The 26,308-nt window shown below is 40.2% G+C and overlaps 1 protein-coding gene across 1 annotated transcript in view; it reads left to right on the top strand.

Annotated features, from left to right (window-relative positions):
- Positions 1-26,308, top strand: part of CTNNAL1 (catenin alpha like 1) — a 65,377-nt gene that overhangs the window by 36,567 nt on the left and 2,502 nt on the right. The window contains exons 8-18 of the mRNA XM_061588856.1: positions 1,659-1,745; positions 8,386-8,544; positions 10,368-10,460; positions 11,529-11,679; positions 19,765-19,802; positions 22,330-22,380; positions 22,478-22,632; positions 23,999-24,047; positions 24,821-24,877; positions 25,017-25,136; positions 26,175-26,258. Of these exons, the coding sequence (XP_061444840.1) occupies positions 1,659-1,745; positions 8,386-8,544; positions 10,368-10,460; positions 11,529-11,679; positions 19,765-19,802; positions 22,330-22,380; positions 22,478-22,632; positions 23,999-24,047; positions 24,821-24,877; positions 25,017-25,136; positions 26,175-26,258 (1,044 nt within the window). The remainder of the gene's footprint in view (positions 1-1,658; positions 1,746-8,385; positions 8,545-10,367; positions 10,461-11,528; positions 11,680-19,764; positions 19,803-22,329; positions 22,381-22,477; positions 22,633-23,998; positions 24,048-24,820; positions 24,878-25,016; positions 25,137-26,174; positions 26,259-26,308) is intronic.

Genomic DNA, 26,308 nt, shown 5'->3' with positions numbered 1-26,308 from the left:
TCTAATTGCGTCTAATTGAGACTGCTGTATTAGCGAAGCGCCGTAAAGTGAAGCTCCGTAAAGCAGGGCCCTACTGTATTGCATGTTTTAGATCCATAAGTCCCATTTGAGCTTATTCCCAGGTTAGTGTGCAGAGGGAATTGATTCCTAATTCAAGTTGTCTTAAGCCTGTAGCCTCTGGGAATGGTGGACTGTGGAAAGCAGAGAGGTCTGCTTTAATTTATTTTTACTTTTTGCTATTTTACCTTTACAGGTAAAATAGTAAGGAAAAGCATTGAGTCAGTATTTTTCCTAATTGTTCAGTAAAAGAATAAAACCTGCTCCCAGTTTCCAATGTTCTGCCCCAAAATAGCAAAACCATTGAGATAACTAACAGGATTTTAAAATGTTGTAAAGTAATTTTTATTTTATTAATAATAATTTAATTGTGTTAAACATTACTTGATTTTGCAAATCTTGTGGCCACTTATCTGGGAGTAACATCTACCAACGCTTATTGTGTAGAAGTAGTTGCGAATAACTTATAGGGAGTGCCTGATTTCAGATGAACTCACCACAGGAAAGATGAATCCTGGTTGTGAGAAAGGAAGGAAGGTAAACTATGGAGATTCTAAGGACAAGAAAATGAGACAGCAGCAGGAAAGAAAAGTGCACTAAAGGGGAGGGGGAAATAGCTGCTCTTTAGGACCCCAGGAATTCCTATAGCCTGGTGTCCAAACAACTCACTTATTAAGCACAGCTCTGACTTCACTCATTGGCTAAAATAACTGAAAGGCGGGAATGCCCAAGCTGACTCATCTCACAGTAATGAGTTAGAAATTTGCCTGCACATTTTGCTTCATAACTTTTCTTCCGGGAGGACTAGAAATTTACTTTAAAAAGAAAAGAAAAGAAAGACAGCTCAGAGTCTGCCCCCCTTGCAAGCATGGGCCCTTGTGAAATTGTCCCGATTGCACCATTATAATCTGACCTTGCTTTGGATGGGAGAGCTCTGGGATCTCCAAGTAGGATAGATGTATAGGGTGGGATCCAAAGGTTGTACAAACAGAAGGCCGCTCACACAACTAGTATTTCCCCTCCTCTCTTCCCTCCCCCATGTCTCCTAAGAGACCTTTTCAGAGGGTCCTTCTGAACAGTGTAGCTGTGTTGCGTATACTGCAATGGGAGGGTAGAATTGCCCCAAACTGATCGCAGGAATCTTGTGCTAGTGGATTATGAGCCACACCTCCAGTGTGTCTGTCTCTCTCTCCTTCAGTCATTTTACAGCAACCCTACAGTGTAGGTTAAGATGAGAGGATGAGTAGCCCTGGGTCACTGATGCACTTAGTGGCTTGAATTTGGATTTCCAGCACTCTGTCCTCTGTGCTGTTCTGGTATACACTAACAAATTCTTGTCTAACAGAAGCAAAGTGGATTGTTGCATGTCATTAATTCTGTGACAGAGAAGCATATAATAAAACAGAATTTGTGTAGTCCAACTCTATAAATGCTTATTTCAAAGTGACTCTCAGTTTTTTCAGGAAGCCTTTCTTTTGAGTCAGTGTGCATAGAGCTGCAGCTTTATTTGTAAAATCATGCTTGAATTGTTACAATTTTCAAAAATTGTTTGAATTTCCTAAAATAATCCATTTGTGGGATTGGGAATTGTTTCTCTCTAGCAAAGTCAGAAGAAAAAGGATGTCACGGAAGACTTGGAAATTGCAATATTAAAAATGTGTCAGTGCATGACTGAGCTTCAGAGAGAAGTAAGTGTAATTCATTTCAATCTGTAGTAAGTTTTAGAGTTTCTTGTGCTTTGATATGTGTAAGTTTTTGAAAAATAAATCCTTTGGCTCAGCAGATATAAACATGTGATAGTAATTCCAGCTAATTGAATCCGCCACTCCAGCCTTTTTTTTTTGCTGAGAGGTTAATTTTGAGGTAATTACCTGCAAAGAAACCCCTAGGCGTGACCTGAATGCAACAATCCAAGTTCTTAAGCAATATTTCAGAATTTTGGCCCGGTATGGCATGGATTCATTGTGAATCTGCCATGCTTTTATTTATGCAGTTTATGGTCCAGCAAGTATTCTGGGAGCACCTGAAGCTGTAGTATTATTCGAACTATTTTCTTATCTGGGAGCCCCAAGTAAGCTAGTCTGAGCTTATTTAAAAAGGAGAGCAGAGCACATGTATGAAAAACAAGAGAGATCAGCTTACAATTAAACATTGCTATCAGTAATGGATGGAATGATGGGGGGAGATGCTTACCTGATCTCCTGGCAGGTGAATTGCTGCTGCTTCCCAGGAGGGGTGAGGTGGTAGGGAGGACAGCATGGGGCAAATGCACCGGCTGCAGGAGCATCAGATTGTCTGCACCAGTGCATGTGCTCCTCCTGCCAGTTGGTGTGTTGGCACCATGCTGCCCTCTCCACTGCCTCGCTCCCACCCTCCTAGTAAGTAGCAGCAACTTACCTGCTGGGAGGTCAGGTAAACGCCTCTGCCCCACCATACTTTTAATACTGCCTGGAAGGAAAAGATATTATTTCTTTTCCTTCTTCTACAGTTCTTGTGCAGGTGGATAATTTGTACACGTGGGTAGTTTGTAGCAGCAAAGACCAGCACAAGTACTATTTAGGTGCAGGTATCTGTGTGTGCCATGCTACATTAAAAAAATTATTCTGTGCCATGGCAGTCCAAATTCGGCATTAAAAAAACCATTCTGAGATACAAATCTGAATAAACTTTATTTTGCATAATTTCTACTGGTTTTGTTATGAGCTATGCAAGGCACTGAAGGCCTGCCCTAGCCCTTGGTAATTTTGTTCAGCCTTTGTTCAGCTCAGGCCTCTGAGATTTCTATAGGCATTGCCTACCCACTTTCAAATCACACAAAAAAGTAAATGTAGCGGTGTTGGCTCATAAGATAACTTTCAAAATTCACTTTAGGGTAATATTTTTGTTAAGTCATCCCAAATAGCAGAAAATAGTGTGCTAGCTTTCAGGTTATCCAAGACTTCATCAGGCTAAATAGTTACAGGGGAGGGGAAAAAATGGCTGATGTTGAAGCCATAGAGTCTACATCTGGTGACAGTCTTAAGATGGAATGGGAGAAAAGGTAGCAGACATTCCAGTGAGGCTCTTTTAGGTGTTGTATCAGGTTGCAGCAAGGCCTGCAGGGAACAAGAAGCATAAACATGGCTGATTCCTCATCTCTGAAAATACAAGAACTGGCTGTTTCCCAGGTCTTTCTCCATCCTTAGGAGAAACACACAGATTCGTTGTTAGGTACCTTGGTCGGTTTCAAGCATATATTTGCAAGTGAAAAGGCTAGAAATTTGGTATGTTATTTCATTAAAGCTGAGATTCTCAGGGAGCTGCTTTTAGCACTCCCACAGAACTGTGCCATACATACAGCCCTGCTTGTAAGGACTCTGCCTGTTAGGTGAAACAGCAGAGTAGGGAGTATTGAATTGGACCAACAATCATCACAGTATGCCATCATTTGGAAGGGGAGTAAGCAGAAGTGTAGTAAGCAGGGCCAGTGCTATCACTAGGCCAACTAGGCAGCCGCCTAGGGCGCAGACCTCAGAGGGGCACAGGACTGACCTTTGAGGGGCATAGAAATGACCTTTGAGGGGCACAGTTTTATACAGATTAGTTTTTCTAACCCTTGTAAAAATGCAACTGACAATTTATATTTTTTATTTTAAGATAAATACCACAACAGTGCAATGGAATATAATTAACTACAACTCCCAACAGCCCCAGCCAGCATGGCCACTGATGGGAGTTGTAGTTCAAAAAAAGTAACTTTTCCAAGCTGTGGCTCTAACCCTGCCCTTTCAGGATTGTAGCCAATAGTGAAGCCAGGGTTGTGTTTTGCTGAGCCAGGCAGTGCCTAGACTTCATTGCAACGTCAGAAAATTTTGAGATTCTCAGTTTGAGTAAGTAAGAATATGGCTTACAGTTTTTTTCCTCTTGTGTGCAACTTAGAGTCAGACCCTGGGGGCTATTGAAGAGGGCAGTGCTTTGAAAACCTTTGCAATATGAAAGTATTTAATCCAATACTTGCTTTCCATGTACCTGGCGTAAACTCCATTGAACTCCATTAGGAATTATATCCCACCTGTTCTGAGCCCGTGGTTCTGAAACCCACATTGCCAGACAGTCAACTCAATGTCTCTCTTTTAATCAGAACTATTTTATTAAACCAGAAAACACAAAGGTATACAGAAACTTCAAAGAAAGCGTACAGTCTCTAGGGATGGTGAACTCTGGCAGAGAAATATCTTCTGAGAAAGAGAGATAGGTAAAAAAGGAGTGTTGTCCTCTGAGGCTACTAGGCCTGCTGCTAGCTTCACTCATGACTGAAACAAACTGAGGCAGGTTTTGGAGGGAAAACTAACTAACCAATTAAAGAGAGGGGTGATGTCACCTGACAGAAAGTTACTCTAAGGCTAAGGGAGCATAGAGACAGACCTCTATAGTTCCATAACTCTAACCTAATAAATGCCTTGTTTAGCACAACAGAAGGAGTCTATATACAATTCTAAACCCTGCGGAGGCAGCACACCACCCTTCCTCTTAGTAGGAGCCCAGCGTGGCAAACAAAAGCACTAAAAACACTTTAAAAATCATAAAAAACAAACTTTAAAACACTAGGCTCCTTTCTTCCTACAGAGACTGGCCTAGTCTGAAGGCACTTAAACCCTTCTTGCCTAAAGCAAGTAGGCTAGATTGTTTGTGCAATTTTTGCATAATTTTTGTTATAAATTTCTGATAATATTTTACTTTTATATTTTGAAGAATTTTATCATTTTTGAAGTAATTCATACATTAGAATTGTTTTTATGTATATATGAAATAGATAGACCATAGAGTTAATTGGAGGTTATGTAATACACACATATACACACACAGTGAAAATGCACTTAATTTTTAATCTTACAGTCACATCTTAATCTTATTTGGAAAAATGTATTCATTTTTCTAGTGAGCTATGTCAGATAAAAAAAAGACCATCTGGAGCTCAGTACCGCAAACGAAAGGCAGAAATAGCTAAGGAGCAAGCAAAGCAAGAGGGGTTCTTCCTGAAATACCTTTGTACACAGAAAGCAATTGAAGAACAAGAATATGACTTATACTCTTGTTGAAACTAGCACTGAGGGAGCTGAATGTGGTGCTCCTACTACAAATGATATAAACTCTACGACAGAAGTTTCACAAACTGGAGATATTTCTGGAAAACACACAGAGGAAAAAGAGGATGTCAAGAAAAGTGAGAGTACTGCAAAGTCTGCAAAAGAAGATGGTATTGTGCCTGGCTTGAATTACAGTGACCCTGCTAACTGGCCTAGCTATTGCAGTGATAATTTGCGACAGCTTATAATACAACATGGACCACAGCAGGTGGTATCACATCATTTTCCCCAAGACTCAAAAAACAGAAGGTTTTCTCCTATATGCTACAACAGGAGACTAGCAAATGGTGAAGAAGTGTGCTGTCAATGGTTGATATGTTCAACCTCAAAAGATGTGGTTTTTTGTTTTTGCTGTAAGTTGTTCAGCAAAAACAATAGTGGATCAACCCTACAAGAAACAGGTTCAAAAGACTGGAAGAACATTGGAGCAATTCTGTCTTCACATGAGAGGAATACTGACCATTTAGAAAACTGTCAGACATGGAGAGAACTTGAATTGCGCTTATATAAAGGAAAAACTATTGATGATATTAACCAGCAGAAAATTAGGCAAGAAGAACAATATTTGCGACAAATCTTGGAATGCTTGATTGCTTTGGTCAGAGTTCTTGGCATGCAAAACTTGGCATTCCGTGGTACAACTGAAAAGTTGTACAGTGCTAGCAATGGAATTTTTTTTAAGTTTGTAGAATATCTAGCCCTTTTTGATCCTGTCATGAATGAACATTTGTACAGAGTTAAAGATCAAGAAACAATGGTTCACTACCTAGGAAAAGATATCCAAAATGAGTTTATACAACTTCTAGCAGGTGCTATAAAGCAGGAAATTTTAGCACATGCAACCTCAGCCAAATACTACTTGATTATTCTGGACTGCACACCTGATGTCAGTCATACTGAACAAATTACAATGATTTTGTGTTATGCTGATGTAATCAAACCATCAGATCATGAGATGTCTGAGCCTGAGGTGATTGTAAGAGAAAATTTCTTGGGATTTGTTCCACTAAAGGAGACTACAGGTGCCTTTATGACAGAAACTCTTCTTGAACAGCTTGAGCAAATGGGATTACCAATTGAGAATCTGCGTGAAGGTTATGATAATGGGAGTAACATGAAAGGCAAAGAAAATGGCGTACAAAAGAGAGTCCTGGACATAAACCCACGTGCCTTTTTTGTGCCCTGCAATGCACACTCTTTAAACTTGGTAGTCAACGATGCCACTAAGTGTTGTCTGGAAGCAACTAGTTTCTTCAGTTTGGTTCAACAGATCTATAATTATTTCTCTGCATCGACTCAGCGTTGGCAAATTCTAACTAGCCATGTATCAGACTTAGGCATAACTGTTAAGCCATTGAGCGAAACAAGATGGGAGAGTCGGATCGATGCTTTGAAACCACTGAGATATCATCTTGGTAGTATATATGATGCTTTAATAGAGATCTTTGATGACACCAGCCTAAAAGGTTTATCTGGAAATACTTCCTGAATTGAAGCTAAGGCCCTTGCTGATGCAATTTGTAAGTTCAAGTTTGTGGTATCCCTTGTTACATGGTACAACATCCTTTTTGAAGTCAATCTTGCAAGCAAGCTACTACATAATAAAGAAGCTGATTTAAATTCCGCTACAAGCCAATTGCAAGTGATCAAGGTGTGATGAGGGTTTTCAACAAGTTTTGATAGTTGCTACTGAGATTGCAAAGGAGCTAGAAATACTACCAAACTTTGAGACAGAACAGGTTAGAAAAAGGAGAAAGAAACGGCAGTTTGAGTATGAGGCCCAAGAAGAGGCACCGCAAGATCCAAAGCAGAAATTCAAAGTAGGTTTCTACTATGCTGTCTTAGACATGGCCATACAATCTGTTGAAGAGAGATTCCAACAGCTACAATATAATTCCCTATTTGGCTTCCTGTATGATATATACAGTATCAACAAAAAATCTACTGAAGATGTGCTTAAGGCCTGCAAGAATTTGGAAAAATCATTGATGCACAATGGAAACAAAGATATTGATGCTGAAGATCTGTGCTGTGAACTTACAGCAATAGCTCAAAGACTTCCAAAGTCTATGCCGCCACAAGGAGTACTTCTCTTCATACTACAACAAAAACTCCTGGATAATGTGCCTAATGTTTCTGTTGCTCTAAGGATCCTTCTCACATTTCCAGTGTCAGTGGCAAGTGGTGAACACAGTTTCTCAAAGCTCAAACTGATAAAAACTTACATACGCTCAACAATGTTGCAAGAGAGACTAGTTGGCTTGGCAACTATATCAATTGAACGTGCCCAAGCATCAGCACTTGACCTGAAGGAATTGGTGACAAATTTTGCAAAGGAAAAGGCACGCAATGTGAGATTTTGATGTGCCTGAAATTGAAACTTTTAAGAGACTTAAATTTTAACATCACAATTCACAAGATTATTCAAAACGATTTGTGTGCTAAAACATTTTCTGTTGTATTTGAGAAAGGTAATACAATATTTTTGTATTACTTATTCTTGCAATTTGAAATAAATTTAGCAGTTTCAAGTTTTGTGCTTTTCATTTTTTCTACAAGACATCTGTTTTTGAAAATTGAAGTTAGCCATTTTTTGGGGGGGGGTGCAAGTAGTAAGCCTTGCCTAGGGCGCAAAATAGCCTGGCATCGGCACTGGTAGTAAGATCAGAGGGGAGTTCCTGGGAGAAGAGCACAAGAAGAAGCCTGCTGGATCAGGCCAAAGGCACATCTAGTCCAGCATCCTCGGGGTGTGGCCAACCAGATGCCCATGGAAGGCCCACAAGAGGGACCTGAGTGCAACAGAATCCTGTACAACTATAATATTTTCCTGCTTGTATCATTTGTAACTGGACCACACAGTATTAGCTTGGTAACTCTTGATAAGACTCTTTACCACCTCCTTTCTCCTGCAGTCCAACACTTCTAAAGCTCTTATTGCTTGCTTCTAAAGCTTTTTGTTGCTTGCTATGCATTTATTATATTAACACAGCCTTGCAAACCAGTCCATAAATGTTAGTAACTCACCCAAGTTTTTTTTAATAAGGCTGTCCATTCTCATTAGCTGTTTGTAGCTTCAGAGAGGAAAAACCACAAGCAATAGCTTTTGTGTATATTCTCTATTCACCTAGAAGCAACTGTTGTTCACCGCAGGGAACCTGGTGTTGTAACCTACTGCTTTGTGTTGTTTTTTCCATTACCAAAGCTCCACAGTGCAGCAACATCTGTTGCAGCTGATGTGATAAAATATCATTCTGATCACCTTGTTTTGAAAGCACTGAAAATCTGCGGAGCAGAAGGAAACATAGAAGCCGTTGCAGAACATAGCTGTAAGCTGTCTGAACAGAAAGAACAATTGACTGAGGTAAGCGGTGTTATGTTTGTTAACATGTTCAAAAATATTTAAATATTAACTTTCAGGGCAATATGAATTCTTCTTAGTTTGGGGTACCCCTGTGAATTTGTGCAGGTTTTTGTCCCCCTAGAGTTGGATCATTAACTGTTTACCGGGCTGTTAGGCCTTGTGGTACCATGATTCCCAAGTATGCGTGCGGTGTGCTATGCCTTGGCTGCCTGTGCTTCAGCTGGACTCAGGTGTGATGAGCACATTAGCATATCATAGCATGAAAACATAGGAAGAGCCCTGCTGGATCAGGCCAAAGGCCCATTTAGTCCACCATTTTCTTCTCACAATGGCCAACCAGATGTCTGTGGAGTGCTCACCAGGAGCTCATCGTAACAGCACTGTCCCCACTTGTGATTCCCAGCAACTGGTATTCAGAGCCCTACTGCCTCCAACAGTGGAGGGAAATCATAGCCGTTGTGGCTAGTGATAGCCTTATCCTCCATCCAAGTTGGTGGCCATCACTGCCTCTTGAATGCATAGCAGAGTTGCAAATCATGATTCTAGTGTAAGCTCCTGGTCCAGATGTGGCTCCCCAGGAGATACCCCCTGGCACCTCTGTTACCATCCTTAGAATTAAAAGGGGAAATCACATCTAGGGCAGCCAGTGTTGGTGGGCTACTTTAGGGATTGAGAGGCTGTCCCACTGCCCCTGCTTCATCCCCCAAAGTGGTCCTGTAATGAAACTAGTTGCTGACCTTAGCGTATCCCATTTTCTAGTAGCAATACCATGCAAAACCAAAATGACTGTTGGAACCAATCTAGGCAAATTTCTGGTGGGCTCAGGTGCCATTGATTTCAATAGGAGAGTGTTAAGTATGTTCATAAGCCAAACTAGAAATCTGTGAGGGTATAGACCCTCCAAACCAGGAGGCAAGTCAGTCACATTGTACTGCAACTCCCCAGTCAAGGATGTGGGGAAACTTATCCCTCCTTGCAATTGGAGTCAGGTATGTGGTTCCAACCCCCGCATCCTGGCCCTGCCGTACAGGCGTTCACCATGATGCGCAAGCTGGTCCCATGTGGACACTCCCCAGATCCACACCAGACATTTCGCCTTGATGTTTCCCCAGGGGGTGCCCATTACCAAAATGCCTCAGCCACCTCAATTTTAACCCCAATTACCTCACCTGCCTGAATTCAACACCAGCCAAACCGGAATCACCACGACGCCCCCAGGCAAGCCAACTGTATCAAACCCAAGCAGTATGGAGTAGGCAAAACCAAAGAGATTCTGAAATCAGGATCTCCAAAAAAAAATTCCTGCTCAGCCCCATCTGGCAACTAGCAGGGAGGGGTGGGTGGGTGCCACAAGGCAAAAAGGCGCATTTTTAGGGAGGAGCAGGCTATTTATAGCTGCTCAGTCCCTCTCCTAAATGGTCAAAATGCCCCACCTGACCAATACAAAATTTTCTCGAGCCTTCCCAGAAAGGGGTGGCGGCAAACACGTCCCCGCAAAAATGCAGAAACGCCATTGTCTGACTGTTGCTGCTCCATTACACTGTTTTTCCCTAATGAGGCACATTTGCAGCAGCTGAGAGACAGAGGAAGGTCTAGGGGACTGGAGTTCAGGAGACAAGTGGTGGGTGAGGGGAACGTTTAGCTCCCCTCATGGCTTTTTAGATGTTCAGCAGAGATCCAGGTTTCCATCAAAAGTCCTGGATTTCTGGATAAAGTTTCTGAATTCTAAAAGCTTTCATTTGGCACCCATAATATAATTATATGTTGTGTTCCCTAACAATTCCATAATTAGTAGGTGGATTTTTTCTGATTTTGTTTCCTAGATATGTCATTTATTGAGGCATGTCTCTGGAACAGAGCCACTTGAAATTACTTGTCTACATGCAGAAGACACTTTTCACGTGACAGGGCCTCAGGTATGTGTGATTTTTGCCTTGCCATTTTGGAAGAGATGCTTTCAAGGTAGAGTTGTGCTTGTGGTATGTTCTTTTGGAAACATAATCACCTCTAGACACAGCACAGCTAGAAGGAATTGTACTGCTCTGCTTTAGGTTTTTCAATATGACCACTAGCAGCAACAGTTTAACCTCTATCTCTGTTACAGTTTTTTCTCCATCAAGAAAATGATAGAGCCATGATGTTAAATTTTAATCAGTCCATCTGCTCACCACTCATTATACTTTCCAACTTATTTCCTTCATCTAACAGATTAAATTACATGATTTATATTAATTGGCATCAGTATTATACCTGATCTACATGAAGTTTACAAATGGATTCTTAAAAAATTCTTATAAAAACATTGTTTCTTTTTTTTTACCCCTTCTCAGTTACTTTCACTGTTTGTGCAATATACAACCACATCCTTTGTGAAGGAGCCTCTTTCCCCCTCTATTTAATAGCAGTGGGCATTTTTAGAGCTTTCAACAGATTCCATACCAACTCTTGATGCTCTGAACACACAGCATCCTTTATGTAGTCTTAACAACAATACTAAAGGACACAATGAAATTGCATATCCTAACATTAATGCTACTACATAGCAATTCTTTTTTAAAAATTAATTTTTGAACATAATCAACACATATAATGAAAATTTGCCTAGGTTTCACACACTTCCAGCACTCATTCAGCAATATCTCACATCTGTAATATAACAATATGCTTTTTATTGAAGTTCTACCAATTTCAGTGAACCTTTTTCCTATAATATGAAAGTATTATGTAAATTAATAATAATTTATGAAATAATCATGATTAATAATATTAAAAGTGTGTTTTCTCCATTCACTCAACTTAAGAATGCTGTTCAGAATGATTTTGCACAAAGTACTCCCAGTGAATGCTGTTAGTGTTTACAGAGCTTTGTTAAGCAAATACTCCACCAGCCCTAATACAAACGAGAGGTTGTTTATTCTTTGCCTGTGGGGGTGGATGCTGATTAGCAATTTGTTACATGGCAAGATCTGCTTTGTTTCCATCAGATAATTTCTGCTGCAGAAACCCTGACGTTGCATCCTTCCAGTAAGATTGCAAAAGAAAATCTGGATGTTTTCTGTGAGGCTTGGGAGTCCCAGCTGAGTGACATGTCCCTGCTGTTAAGAGAAATCAGTGATGTGTTTGAAGGAAGACGAGGTGAGAGGGCTGTTCTTAGATACAGACAACCTACTGTCCTTAAATACAAACTACCAACTTACAGCACACGCATATTCTGAGTAGTCTGCTTATTATGTAAGATGGGTTTGAGGATCTAAATTACATCCTTTATAAAGTCTTCAAGTCAACAAATAACAGCTTGGAGTCACTTAACACTTTATGCAGCACCATATGCACCCTACTATTTGCCATATTTGAATGTATAAAATCTGGAAGGCAAATGTGCAGCTCCAAAACAGCAGGTACTTGACATGGAACTCCAATTGGCCGAGCTTCTTGGAGTAAGTCTACCATATGTTTAGAAACATCCAATTTGCTATTATGTTTATTAGCCCAGCAAATACTGGAGTACCCATGATGCTGTTAGTGTTAAGCAGCTAAACAATAACTCTAGATAATAACTCTGAATCAGTGTTTTTCAGGGAGATAGTAACTGTATTAGCATGTAATCCTAAACCACAGTATAATATTATGAGAATAAGCTGCAGTGAGCCTTGGGCTCATGTGCTGCCCCTCCCCCTGCTGTGGCTGCAAGGAGCGGGTTGAAAGTTTTCGCTTTTGTTTTTAACGTTTTTTGTGGTGTCCAAACATGGACAAACTGCATTTAGTCTTAACTATGGTAAGTGTAAGCAAGCTAGCTTTGAACCATAGTTTAAAAAGCTAGCTTGTTTTCACTAAACATAGTTAAGATTAAGCACAGTTTAGAGTTTAGACAGAAGTGAATTCTTCACTCTCCTCCCAGCAGTTGCACCAGGGAGATGCGGAAGTACATAAACCTGAGGCTCACTGCAGCTCGTGCTCATAATGCTAAATCATAGTTTAGTGTTACATGCACATCAGGCTAACAAGTATCATTTTGAAATTGAGCCTTTTGTAATGTGGGGTCCCATGAAGCATTTAAATATCATTTAGTTTTGCCTAATTAACAGTTAATGCTGTTAGAGAAGTGGTTTTCAAGCTTTAAACCTCAAGGAATCCTTTCGACAGGTTTGACAACTGAGGAACCTCTGCTTGTCAGCCATGAAACTCCTGCACACTGGACAGGATTCTGGGGGATGTTCTTGAGTGCATTTTCAATTCTTGGGCCTAGCAATTGCTCCACATTAATTGGGGATATGCTGTATAATGCACCCAACAATCTCCCCTTAGGTGGAAGGCCTTTTTAAGGGCTTTGTTCAACACTGAGGAGCTTTCTGATAAACTTTCAAAGGAGCCCCAGGGCATTAGAGTTTTGAAATCACTATTTTAGAAAGGAATAAAGTTTATACAATGAAAGTATTGTGTAAGTCTTGCTTTTTATGGTGGTGCAGCAATAAATTTTCATGTATTAACTTCAGGGAGTTCTTAGTAATACAAATCAGTTGAAATGTTTTTTGTGAGGGGGTTGTAAAGAGGCCTTTCTTTCTGTCTGACCTAAACTGTCCAGTGTTCTTGCAAAAAAAAAAACCCTTCCTTTTATTTCTGTACTGTCTGCTCTCATTCTGCTCGCTCCACAATGTAGTGAATGTAGCTATTTGATTTTTAAACTGCTGTCCTTTCTGCTTGGATGGGATCTGTCTGATGACTCTACGCAACTTTTGGCCTATTTTCTGTGGTTGGTAAGTCACCTGGTATTTGTACAGCATGTAGAAAAGAAACTGTAAAAGAGCAAATCTCTCCAAATCTTGCCCAAGGCATTGAAGTATAATTTCTCAAGAGACCTCTCATTTCTAAGCGTAATTTAATTTTTTTTCAGAAAAGGTTCTCTTTTGCTTTTCAGTTTTACGAAGGACGTTTTTTCCATTGGATTGTGCCACTCTTCATGTTATAGAAATGTAAAGTTTGATGTACTGATTCAGTTGTGTGTTTTATGGAAAACTCAGGGCAAAGAAATTAGGTTTGACATTAGACATTAAACAGTATATAATGGTAGCTTTTAATCGACAGAGCCACTGCAGTGTGAAGAGGGGACGGCTGTACATAGTCTGCTATCCTTCCCAGTTTCCTACTGCATTGCCATTAGGAGGGCCAGGTTATGTCAGGATCCACAAGTGTCCTGACCATACTGGACTTCGATACCTGTGAGCAGGGCCAACGCCAGGCAGATTGGGCTGTTGGGCACCAGCCTTCACCGGCCATGCAGAGCCCTAGCCCAGTCCTCCTATACAGGCAGCACAGGGCTAATAAGCCCACCTGTGCATACCACCTACCTTTCCTGTCCGTTTGAATGATGTGTACAGTGTGCGCACATGCCTGCCATCAACCAAGACAGCGGTAGCGGCATCAGTCCCTTAAGGAAGCCCCCACAGCCATCTTGGTTGATGGCAGGCATGCACGCACGTCATTCACAGGGACAGGAAAGGTAGGTGGGGCATGCATGCAGGCCTGTTGAAGCCCACACTGACTGTATTGGGGAGGGGTGTACCTGGAAGCTCCCACTCTGTGATCCACGGCAGGATCAGGAGCCAATGCTGCCATGGATCACAGAACAGGAGTGCTACCCTACCACCCTAAGGAGGGGCCCTTAGCCAGAGCCCAACCTGGCTGCCCTGTGGTGATGGCCCTGCCTGTGCGGAGGAAATTATTATAAGAATGTAAGAAGAGTCCTGCTGGGTCAGGCCAAAGGCCTACCTAGTCCAGCCTCCTGTTCTCACTGTGGTCAGCCAAATACCTATTGGGATTCTACCGCAAGCAGGACCTGAGTGCGTCAATGCTCTCCCCAATTGAGATTCCCAGCAACTGATATTTGGAGGCATGGTGTCCCTGACAGTCAATACCTGAGACCGCAGGCCAGGATTAAGAATGTGGGCCTAGAGGTAAACTGTAATCTGAGATCCCATATGTTTCTCTTCTGCTGGTATACTCATGTAGGATGAAGGCTGAGGTAACATCCATAGAGTAGTGAAGCTGCTTTGGAAAAAGCCTCACGGTATTTCATTCAAATATAACTTTTTTCCCTTTCAGCAAGTTCTGTTCTACAACTTTTTCCAGTTTCACTTCAAGGGAGGAAAAACTGTTGATAGTGCTAATTTGCCAGTGTCTGTGATTCCACACTCACCAAGTACAGTCCCCAGACCAGTTTTACAATTCGTTTTACCCTCTGTGTGTGTGTGTGTGTGTGTGTGAAATAATAAAATGATAAACATACATATATCACATTTTGAAATGTGGGGGCAAGGAAAGAATGATAGCAGAGCCAGAATTTTAATTCACTGGCAAGTGTATTTGCTTCTAAACTGAAGCCACATGGTAACAGCTCATGTCAGGGGAGAAGAACCCAGTGTAATTTCTGCTTTAATATTACTTGGGTCTCCACCCATGGACATGTGTACAAGTAGGCTTCCTCCTAGTTTTTTTCTAGGGTGGGGTGTATTTACAATTATGTAGAAGAATTTCAGCAAGTGCCATTTTTTTCACACCGCTGCAGTTGTAGAATAATTGGCACCTACCAAATTTTCCCCTTTTGCACAAAGAGCCCTATTTCAAAGCTCTGTTAAGTTCCCTATAACAGAGCTCTCTAGCATTCTTAGCATAACTATGAGTGGAGGAGAGTTTATGTCCTGCTGGATATATGGCTTCAAAGAAGAACTGGGTATTATCCAGTCTTGCTAGTGTGCTGCAAAAGAGAACAATTTGTGATTTGTATTCTTTGCTTATTAAAAATGAAAGCAGTTTCCTCAGTCCTTCTTAAATTGATATTTGTTCCTCCTTCTCTTGTGGTGGGCTCTTAATCAACCAGATATTTATAAGGGGAAAAAATTAAATTCAAATGTTAACATGGTTTGAGGAATATGGACTATGAATGAGTGCTCTTTGTATATTGCAAAGTGAACAGGAGCATGGAAAATGTGTTCTATCTCACCTTTTTTTCTCATTTCTGTTCCTGATTTATGTGTAAAACAACTAGAAGCATATTGGACACGAGCTTCTTCTGCTTGGTTCTTTTGATGCCTTGGTTCCATTTGATGGGGCTAACATTGTGGTTCTGAAATAGTCACAATGACATCAAGGAATCATAATCTGCAGGGGTATTACTAGACACTTAATACCCCTGATGATCTGTATCTTTAGATGGAAGAAACTATTTCCAACTCTCGAGAATCAGATTTGTGTTCGAATTGTTGATTCTTTGTCTTTTTTTCCTATCAAATCCAGAGTTAGTTGAGACCTGCTTGGCACTTTATACAGAAATTGTGTTTCCTCTGGTGAACCACAGTAGATGCAATCTAGAGAAAGTTGGCCATGTTGGTTCCGCTAAAATAAATGGGGAAAGTTAATTTATTCACATCTAAGTTCCATTAATTTCAGTGGGACTTTGGCACATCTAACTTTCTCTGGATGAAGACTCAAAGTATGCAGGGCGGAAGTGAGTTCTTACCAGTGCAATGGGCACACACAGGAAAAATGTAGCCATGCAAGCCCCCCCCCCAATATGCGTCTGCATGAGTTTAGCAACCTAGATTTCTTCTTTCGTACTTTGTGTTTACTCCGGGAAACAAGCACGCACTGCAGTTGCATATACAGTTTCTGCACATTTTAATTTATTCTAGCTGATCCACATGCACATTGCCCCCAAAGAAGAGGGTAGAATGAATATCAGATATCTTTCTAAAGTCCTTTTAAACTAGAATCTAAACCCAAAGCATGCATCTCCAGTTTAGGAGTGAGTTAAATGACCTTAACCTTTCCAGATTGGTAAACTGTTGTTGCACTTTAAACTATATTGTATGAATTTGCCAATGAAATGTTTGCCATAATTTCTATGTAGACTTTGAAAATGTTACATGCTATGCAGGTAAAATCTGTTGAGTTTTTGTGCATTTATGAAATGGCCTAAATGTTACCCCCAAGATGAACAGGGGAGAGGGGTAAGAATCTAAAATAATTTGCTATACTTTGACTGTTTCTATCAGAGCAACGTGATTACTCAGCATTCAAGGAAGAATTCAATGCAAAATGTGAACCATGGGGTGATATATGCTATTCCCCTTTGTATTTGCAGAGTAATATAGAGTATTGTGTATGTGTCCCCATCTGGCAACATCTCAGAAGTCACATATTATTGTGAATTAGCTGCATGAGACACTTGAGATGGAAAAAGCTTCTACTTTAGAACTACAGTTCTTTGATGTGTATGAACCTAGGGAGCTATGGTTTGTTGAAATTAGTTATTTAAAATAAACCAGGTTCTAACACCACAATTTGATCCTTGTTTGTTTTAACTGTGGTTAGAACATACTGTAGCCTCCACAATTCATATGTAACACAGAACTGTGCTTTGCTCTAGACTGAACATGGAATTTCTTTCTCCCTTCCTTCCTCTCCTGCTCCCTGAGAGGGAATTGCATCTGAGTCTTGTGTAGGCTTGATCACAGTCAATTAAAAATGGTTTAGATCAAGCAGGGGAAACCTTTGGCCCTCTAAATGTTGTTGGATTCCAACTCCCATCAGCCCCAGCCAGCAGTTGGGTATGATGGGAGTTGTTGAACAACATCATTACCCAAGCCTGATTTAGATGATGATCTGAGCAGAACCTGTTAGGTGACCTGCTGATTATATATCATGTGGGAATTAAATAATACCATGACATGAAGACCTAAATTATGCTTGTGTAGCACATTTGTCTTGAAAAGATACAATGTGATGAAGCACCGTTCCTCTCCCTCCTTCTGAACAGTTTGTTTAATAAGTTTGTCTATCAGCCAAATGAAGTTGTGGCTAGGACCTATAATGTAGCTCTGATTCTTCGTTCAAAATACAAACAACAACTTTATCTGGCAATGTTCAAAGCTCCAGCAAGTCTGCACTGGGAAAGAGCTGGATTCAGATGCAGCAAAGGACATGATACTACTACCAAAGTGAAACACTTTTAAGTCCCTTTGACTTCTCAGGGGTAATATTCAGCACATTTAATTCTCCCATTGAAATTTATAGGAATTATTGTGTTTAACTAACATAATATAGCTTTTATCTTGAAAGCAACCACCGTTATTAGTTTCCCAATCTGATTATTAAAACTGGGTTGGGGGGGGAGGAGAACAAAATTTTATTCAGCGACAGAGCAAGATATTTCACCTCATGGACTTACACCACTTCCACTTCCTCTTGGGTGTTTTCTGTTCTTGTATCATAAAAATTGACCCTGCCGTCTCTTACTGGGGAAAAAATCTGGGAGTTTATTCTTGATAACAGGGGAAAAAAATCTTTATTTATTTGATCAGAATTAAAGTTGCAATTAACATTTATATGTGTTCTTGTGAGGAAGATCGGTTTGCCTGTATGGGCTTAAAAGTGGGCTGAAAGTTTAGTGAGCTAGTTCCCTCCACCCTGTTCCTTAATTTACAAACTTTATATTTTTTACAGTAATGTAATTTTTTAAACTGTCACTGTACAACTTTGGGTTTGATACTGGGAATGTGATGGGGAAGGTATGTTTTTGATTTCAGTAAGGCAAATGCGTTTTGCTTTTGATGATGGTTAAAGACTGGAGAGCAACCAAAATGTGCTGGACACTTTCTAATAAACCAAGTGTATTTTTACAATGAACCCTTAGGCTCCAATCTGATTTGTATTTCCTTTACTTTGTGGTAAAAGCAGGAGTGCAGTTAAGTTTTATAACAGCACTGGCTTCTCAACCCCTCCCCCACGCCCCTGTTTCTCAGCTTCCTCCTCAGCCTCATTTTACTTCCAGCTTACCGCTCTACTTTCCCTCTGCCAGGTGTTCTGTTCTTTCCTCCGCACCTTGAGAATCTCTAATCTCTTAAGTGAGTGAAGGCAATATAGAATACTCCATTATCTGTAAGGTTTTTTATATGTACTTCTCCTGAAGTACTTGGGTTCAGGCAATTATTGACTGAGCCATACTGAACTTTGGATCACTCCAGTGTGGTCATGACCTAGAACAGCCTTTCCCAACCCTTGGGTCCCCAGATGTTGCTGGACTACAACTCCCATCAGTCACCATGGCCAATGGCCAGGAATTATGGGAACTGTTGTCCAGCCATATCTGGGGACCCAAGGATTGGGAAAGGCTGACCTAGGATCTTCTTTCCAGTGTTCTAAACATTGGTTGGTCCAGCAGACCACACTGCTATACATGCTCCATTTCTTGGTCTTCAGTCTAGAAGCCACCCCTTTCACACAGATGATAATGTCACAGATTATGCAGATCCTCTCCCCCCCTTTTTTTTTTGAGGGGATGAATTGTGGGAATTGGGCATTGTGCAGAGTGCTTGTAACACGAGATTATCTGTGTGGTGGAAGGAGAGTATGCCAGCCCCTCATCTTTAACAGACCACCTGGTAAATGTTTCTCAGTCAGGCTGGTGTTTAAACCTTTTAGTAGTAACATATTTTTGTATTTGATTATAAAATCTTCAGCTGCTAGTTTACTACATACAGTGATTGTGCTCTCAAAACAATGATTTGCTGCTCCAAATACTATTATTTCATCATCTTGGGAGATGATAGCCAGTTGGTTTTGCTAGCAAATCTCTCGATTCTGTGACACCACAGCAGATCACATATGTTAACACATTTCTAATTTTAATAACAAGCCCTTCTAGCCCACCCAGACACCATCAGAATCCTCTGAATAATATACATGTGATTTTACAACCATCCCACCCCTCCTTGAGAACTACTGATGTAGAGCAAGAAAGACAAATATGTGATATTGCATCTCAGAAATGACTAGAAGGCACACTGTCATAATTCACAGTTCTCACCTCATTTCTTAACTGCTGCACTTGCTTGTGTGATGTAGGCTTTCTTTCCCCCATACAATAGTTTTTCCCCTCTTGGGCATTCAGAAAGATATTAGATTTTAGAAAGACTATCGTTGAGAAGGAGGGGCTTCTTCTACTCAACTTGCCAGGTCTTCAAAGAATCATAAATGTAAGCTGTAGCAGAGTTTCCCTTTTATATGGAAAGCCATGGCAGAATGCAAACCCTTTGTGATCTATGAAGAGGAATTGTTAGAGGTAGGTAGTTCTTTTCTTTAAAATATTTTAAAAGCCTAAAGAGCTGAAACAAGAAGTCTAATGTATGCATGAAATCAACATGACCAATTTTGATGTATTCTTAGGAGAGAAGCGTATGTACCTGTCACTGCCCAGGCCAGGGGTAAGTTCACTTTTGTGGGGGTGGTTATGTATATACATTCTTTGTACATTGAAATTTAATTTGCTGCATTCCAACATACTGCAGCCTCCTTTATCAATTTTCTTTTAAATGAAACTAAATGTCCCCATTGCATGTGTCTGACAGAGAAACCTATTTATTTATTCTTCTAATCATAAGATGAAAGACTCAAACAAGTCTTTATTACAACATTATTAATGCAGCTTACATTCTGCAAGCATAAATTTCTGGCTACCACTGGAAGCCCCTCCCTCTCACAATATGAGGATTATGAAAGTGTGATAGGGAAATCCCAGAACCTTCCATTCCATCTGTCGTGTGACAGGCTTGCTCTCTGCTGGCTGCTGTTTCGATAAAGATACTATACGAACAAAGATTTTCCCTGTGCATACAGCCCCTTTGCTTTTTCCTTTGCGCGAGTCACAATTGAACCAGGAATCCTTCAGCTGACCATAGTTTCATGTTTCATCCATACTGGTTACCACCTTTGGAACACGCAAAGATGTTAAACTATGGTTTGGAATTGGTTTAATATTCTGATTTCTTTCAAAGCTGATAACTATATTATCACGAAACAAGAAATTATGGTTAATTAAAGATTTCTGAGTTTGCTCACTCTGTGAAGGGATGATCGATGGGGCTGCATGCTTAGGCATTTATATTGTGACTTATTAAACAGAGATTTGATTGTCCAGATGAGGATTTTATGTCATCAGGTTTTTTGAGCAAGAAAAATAAAAATGTAACCATTTCAGGCATTTTTAGCAATTGTTTGAAGTTCAAAGACATCTAGTGTTGACTATGTATGTATGAGACTTCAGCTTTCTGGTATGGAATACTTTGACAATTTGAAACCTCCTACCATCAGTAAGTTAGTGAATGAACAAAGTTCAAAGTGCCTATATATAATACTTTAGATAAGAATTGTGATAAATGGGTAGCGTCAGTTTAATGTACATTGTATTTTGAAATACTATACTTAAGAAAAACATTTTAACAATAAGCTAAGTAGCTGCTATTTCCATTAACTAAACTTCTTTAAACTTTGCTGACCTCCGTGCTTGTTGGAGATCAAAAACAATTTATGATTGCAAGCTGTGTGGCTTGATCTCCCACCTCCTATTAAGAGCCAAGCAAAATCTAGTCTTACTAGTATTATAGCCATATCCCAGTGGCAACATGTCACACTTACCTTCCTGAAAGCAATATCTCAATTTTCCACCTTCATGTGCTAAACCCTTCATGTTGCTATAGCAATGGGAAGAAATGATTGGTAATATTTGTGGTTTATATCTATGGTCTTTGTGTAATTAATTATGTTCTAACTGTGAACAGAAGGTACCATGATACTCTTTTTAAAAAATCTATTTTTGTTTTGCCTCTTTTCAGAGGATTAAGGAGAACCTTACATTGCCATTCTAGCTTTAGAAGGTAATTTTATCTTTGATGAAGTGGCAGTACTAAACCAAAAAGAAAGTTAAGTGGTCCTTTTCCCCCACCTTCTCCACTTCAGTGCTTTGCCTAAGACCACCCAGAGTTCAGTTCCTGGCATCTCTCCCTTTAAAAATAGTATGTGGTAGCATGTGATGTGAAAGACCTCTGCCTGCAACCTCGGAGAACTACTCCTTGGAGAACAGTCAGAGTTGTCAGTTTGGGGCTTGATGGCCTGACTTACTCATATATTTAAAAATGGAAGTTTTTAGCAGCAACCTGGCTGCCTGTGTTTTCTACAATGAGTCCATAGTGAATTGGACTGCACAGATTTGAGAAGGTAGCACGCTCATGAAAGGAGAACAGATGGTTCATGTCAATATTGACCCAATAGCATACCCCTTCATTGACTTCAATCATTTGGAACTTGGGGTGGAAGGAAGAGCTTACTCAAAACAACAACAAAACTACAACATTGTCTGTCTTGGGAATTCAGCTTCCTCTGGGATGTTACTGTGGACTCCCAAGCCTCATACCTTCCAGGGACTCTTATATTTATACAGATTAAGTGATATTGTTGTTATGTGCCTTCAAGTCGATTATGACTTATGGTGACCCGATGAATCAGTGACCTCCAAGAGCATCTGTTATAAACCACCCTGTTCAGATCTTGTAAGTTCAGGCCTGTGGCTTCCTTTATGGAATCAATCCATCTCTTGTTTAGCCTTCCTCTTTTTCTACTCCCTTCTGTTTTTCCCAGCATTATTGTCTTTTCTAGTGAATCATGTCTTCTCATGATGTGTCCAAAGTATGATAACCTCAGTTTCATCATTTTAGCTTCTAATTATAGTTCTGGTTTAATTTGTTCTAACACCCAATTATTTGTCTTTTTCGCAGTCCATGGTATGCACAAAGCTCTCCTCCAACACCACATTTCAAAGGAGTTGATTTTTCTCTTATCTGCTTTTTTCACTGTCCAACTTTCACATCCACTGTCCAACTTTCACACTGGAAACAAATTCCATTTAGTAAACGTTTTCTTTAAAAAAACTTTTCTTTCTTTTTTTTTTAAAAACAGAAGCATAATGCAAATATGAAAGCCTTAAAGCCAATCAGGCTTGATAGTGAGGTAAGACACTTGTTTTATCCGCTAGTGAATATGTTACTGTTGTCATTAGCCTGAGTAACATAATGAGCCGAAAAGGAGTAAATTGTATCACTTTCAGGAGCAAATGAAACTTGGGAAATTAGGCTTAGAGCTGCATAAGCTGATGACACGAGTCGACTCTGAGATGGAGAAATGGGATGATCCAGAAAATGAGATTGTGCGCCATGCACAAGGCCTCTCCAGCATGGCTTATCCCATGTACTTATTTACAAGGTAAAAACAAAAGGGGCATGTAGGAGGGAATATAAAGGTGTAACAGCATGAAGAAGAAACAATGTGGTTCTTGTTATCCTTTGTCTTTCTGTCCCCCCCACTGTCAAACTTTAGACTGTATTTTCCCTGGGGCTGGAACCTCTCTTTGCTTATGTTAATTGGAAGGCTAAATGAGACATCACACTAAATATGTAGCTGAACCTGAAAATGGCAAGTGTGCATTCCCTTCCCACCTTGTAACCTCAAGCACAAACTTCCAGATCTTACTTCAATTTATAATGTTCTCTTTCCCCATGTTACTCGCTGGCTGGCTTGGAAAGATGACAACAAATGTCATAATATTTCACAAGCCTCACCTGATGCTATAAAGAGGTATAGGGAGCTAAATGCATGGTTGATGCCTTCGACAGCAGCTGTATACTCAGTGTAATGCCCTGAAAAATGCCACCATGTACAATGATGATGCGGTTTAAAAATATATACATTAAACTTTTTTTGTTGCTGAAATATAATCTGGGCAACCAATGAAGTATAATGCAGTAATGGCTGCCCAGGGCAGCAATACTTTAGGGGCAGCAATAAAATAGCAAGCAGTCTGTCAAATGTGTCATCTCTTGCAACGTTGTGGGGGATACTCCAGGACATCTGTTGAGTTGCATACAGTCATACATAATCTAAGAGTTGTAGCCCATCATCCTCAGCAACACTGAAATATTCCTGGAAACCTGCCTTCTTGACACTTCCCCCCAGGCACATGTACTTGATTTTGTATCTTGGGGAAGGCAGTATCAGCAAAGCCTCAGACATTTAGCAGGCATTTACGATCTTTCCTTTTCTGAAGCTTAGCGAGACAGGAAAATCTCAAAAAAATTCTCCTTACAGTGACCCTTCTGTATTTCATTCTTATTTGAAATCCCATGTTCTACCCTGAAGTTAAGTAACCTTAATGTAGTTACAACAAAACAGTTCTCATGTTGTGGATAAAATTTTGCAAAATGGTTGTGCTCCTGCATCTTCAGCCAAACCGATTCCCCAGTCTGGAACAGTATTCCCCATACTAGATATCAAGATATCATTCAGTTCTCTCCTTAGCAGAGCCTTTTCAGAACCACTGAAGCACAGGTGGGGAACCTGTGGTCCTCCAGATGTTGAACTTCAGTGTGAACTAGCCTTGGCCATTCTAGCCAATGGTTGGGAATGATGGGAGTGGCTGTCCAACATCTGGAGGGCCACTGGTTCCCCACCTCTGCACTACAGCTTCACCTATTCTGCACCTTTAGCTACCCCCAGTCCTCAAGAATCTTAGTCACAGGACTTGTAGATTAAATTGTCTGTTGGTGGAATTCTCTCTCTTTTTTCTATTTAGAGGAGAAGGGCTCCTGAAAACCACCCAGGATTTATTTCAGCAAGCAGAGGTAATGAAACAACCAAAAGGGAGTTTGTAAACTACTTTTAAGTTGCTGTCAGCAAAATGTTTTAATTAATTCCTGGAACAATATATGGTCCTATAAGCAGAAATACCTAACAATTAAATCATGAGGCCTTTGGTGCTCACTGTGAAGCCCATGGGCTGCCTAATGAATACAGCTGCTCTAGGTTTAAATTAATATTTTCCTTGAGCCTTATTCCTCTTATGAATTATTAAAAAAAAACCTAGTAAGTAAATTTTTATAATTTCTCTATTTAAGAACTGTGCATTGATTGCAGTTTTTGAACCTGGGAGAGGAAGTGGGGCTTGCTTCATCTACTGAGTTGATTTTATCTTTTCCCCCAATTGTATTTTTTTTTGGGGGGGGGGGATATTGACGTATTGCCACCCAGATCTTTAAACTATTCTAAGGAAGGACATGCAGCTTTCCTCGGGAGAAGCCTCTCCCTTCCTCTCAGCAGGTCCTTTTTAACCTGCAGGCCACGCCAAGCTACAAGGGAAGGGAGAGGAGTGTTTTTTTGTTTTTGTTTTTTAAAAGCTTACATCAATGGATTCATTTGATGTGAGCTGCCTATCATATCATTTTCCTCTCTTGGACTGGAAAAACAACAGTTAAAATTTTTTTAAATATGTATCTTCTGAGCCTGCATGTGACGTGTTGAGTTAGAACAGGTTTTTACGCCCATTGTTGAGGGGAGAGAAAGGCTGGGCTTTATTTTTGTGTTTTGGCTGTTTTTAACTTTTCCCCTTCTGTCTTAGGCCTTTGCTACAGAAGGATTAAAGCTTACTTCAGCTCTTCTTGGATTTTCTAATCGGGTACTGTACATTTTCAAAATATAAAAACAGTTGCTTTTTAAAATTCTTGTTGCTGATGCTTTGATACTAGAAGTCTCTTGCCTCGCCCACATATGAATGGTCACGTTTAGCATGCCTAAGTGACTGACCTCTGTTTCAGCTAGAAGATGACGACAAATCATTGGTTCTGCAGGAGATTGACAAGATGGTCCCTGCCTATCAGCAGCTTCAGATAACAGCTAAAAACCCCGTTCAGGGTAAAACCGCAACTTTTACAAAGGTAAGCTGCTTAATAAGTTTTAAACAATATTTTGCTCTATAACCCTTTTTTTTTAATTGAGGTAATAACCTGGGGTGATACCTCATGTTCAGATTAATCAGAGCAGACCTGTTGAAATCAGTGGACCCACTTTGAGTATGACTAATGATGGATATCACCATAGTATTTAGTTGTGCGTGTTGAATCTTGAATGGATTGTATGGTGCTGTTAGGGTACTAAAATTAACCAGGCCTCAACTTGGGCAGCTTCTGGGATGGGAAGCCACCTTACAGTTATACTGTGAGGCTTAAAATGCAAATGGTTACCAAACAAGTCATCAGCCTTCTAGAAAGAAATATTGTCCCCCCAAAAGTATCACTATGCCAACAAAGAAATACGACTCTCCAGTTTTAAAAAACTCAAATCTCATTATGCCATCAGCACCTTGTAGTGTTCAAGCATTCTATCTTTTAACAACATGCCTGATGTACCACTGATAACTTCAGTTGTCTTATTAAGCTCATTGCAAAGGGCTCAGCATAGTGCTTGCTTCACAACTCTAATGAAAATGAAGACTAGTTTCCTTTCTCAAAAGTAGTAAGTAGTAAGCTGTCTTAAATGTGTGTGTTGTAACAAGAAATGTTACCTTTTTAAGGACTCTTAAAAAAATCATCTTTAAGGTGTTGAAAAAAATGTAACAGATCAATTGACTGAAAGCCAGACAGCTAGTTTTAATTCAGTTGATATCTGCATTTTTGGGGCCCAATCCAGCAGGAATTTCTGCAAGAGACCAATTTAAGAGACCTGGAGCTGTGAAAGTGTACTGTTGTGTCTTCATGCAATTCTTGTTCCTTTCAATGCGGCTTGTGTAAGAGAACTTCCTGCTGGATACCTCTTTCAGAAACAGGAGTTCTAACAGGGGAGAAGGTATTAAATGGTAATGGAGTTTGAGCCACTAATGTCCTTAATAAAAGTGTTTAAAGCAAAGGTAATTTTCACAGGCAGTGTTTCATGAACTCTCTGAATAAATGTTTTGCCTTAATTTACTATGTGCTTAGGTGGATACGTGTATTCACAAAACAAACTATATTCTGGATTTGTTGGCCCAAGTTCTCCCACTTAGCTGCACATTACTAAGAAAGGTAAGTTGACACGCATCTAGGTCTGGCAAAATGAATCCATTTCACAGTGG

This window comes from Rhineura floridana, chromosome 1, assembly GCF_030035675.1.
Source record: "Rhineura floridana isolate rRhiFlo1 chromosome 1, rRhiFlo1.hap2, whole genome shotgun sequence".
Classification (NCBI taxonomy): domain Eukaryota; kingdom Metazoa; phylum Chordata; class Lepidosauria; order Squamata; family Rhineuridae; genus Rhineura; species Rhineura floridana.
This window is presented reverse-complemented; position numbering and strand designations above follow the sequence as displayed.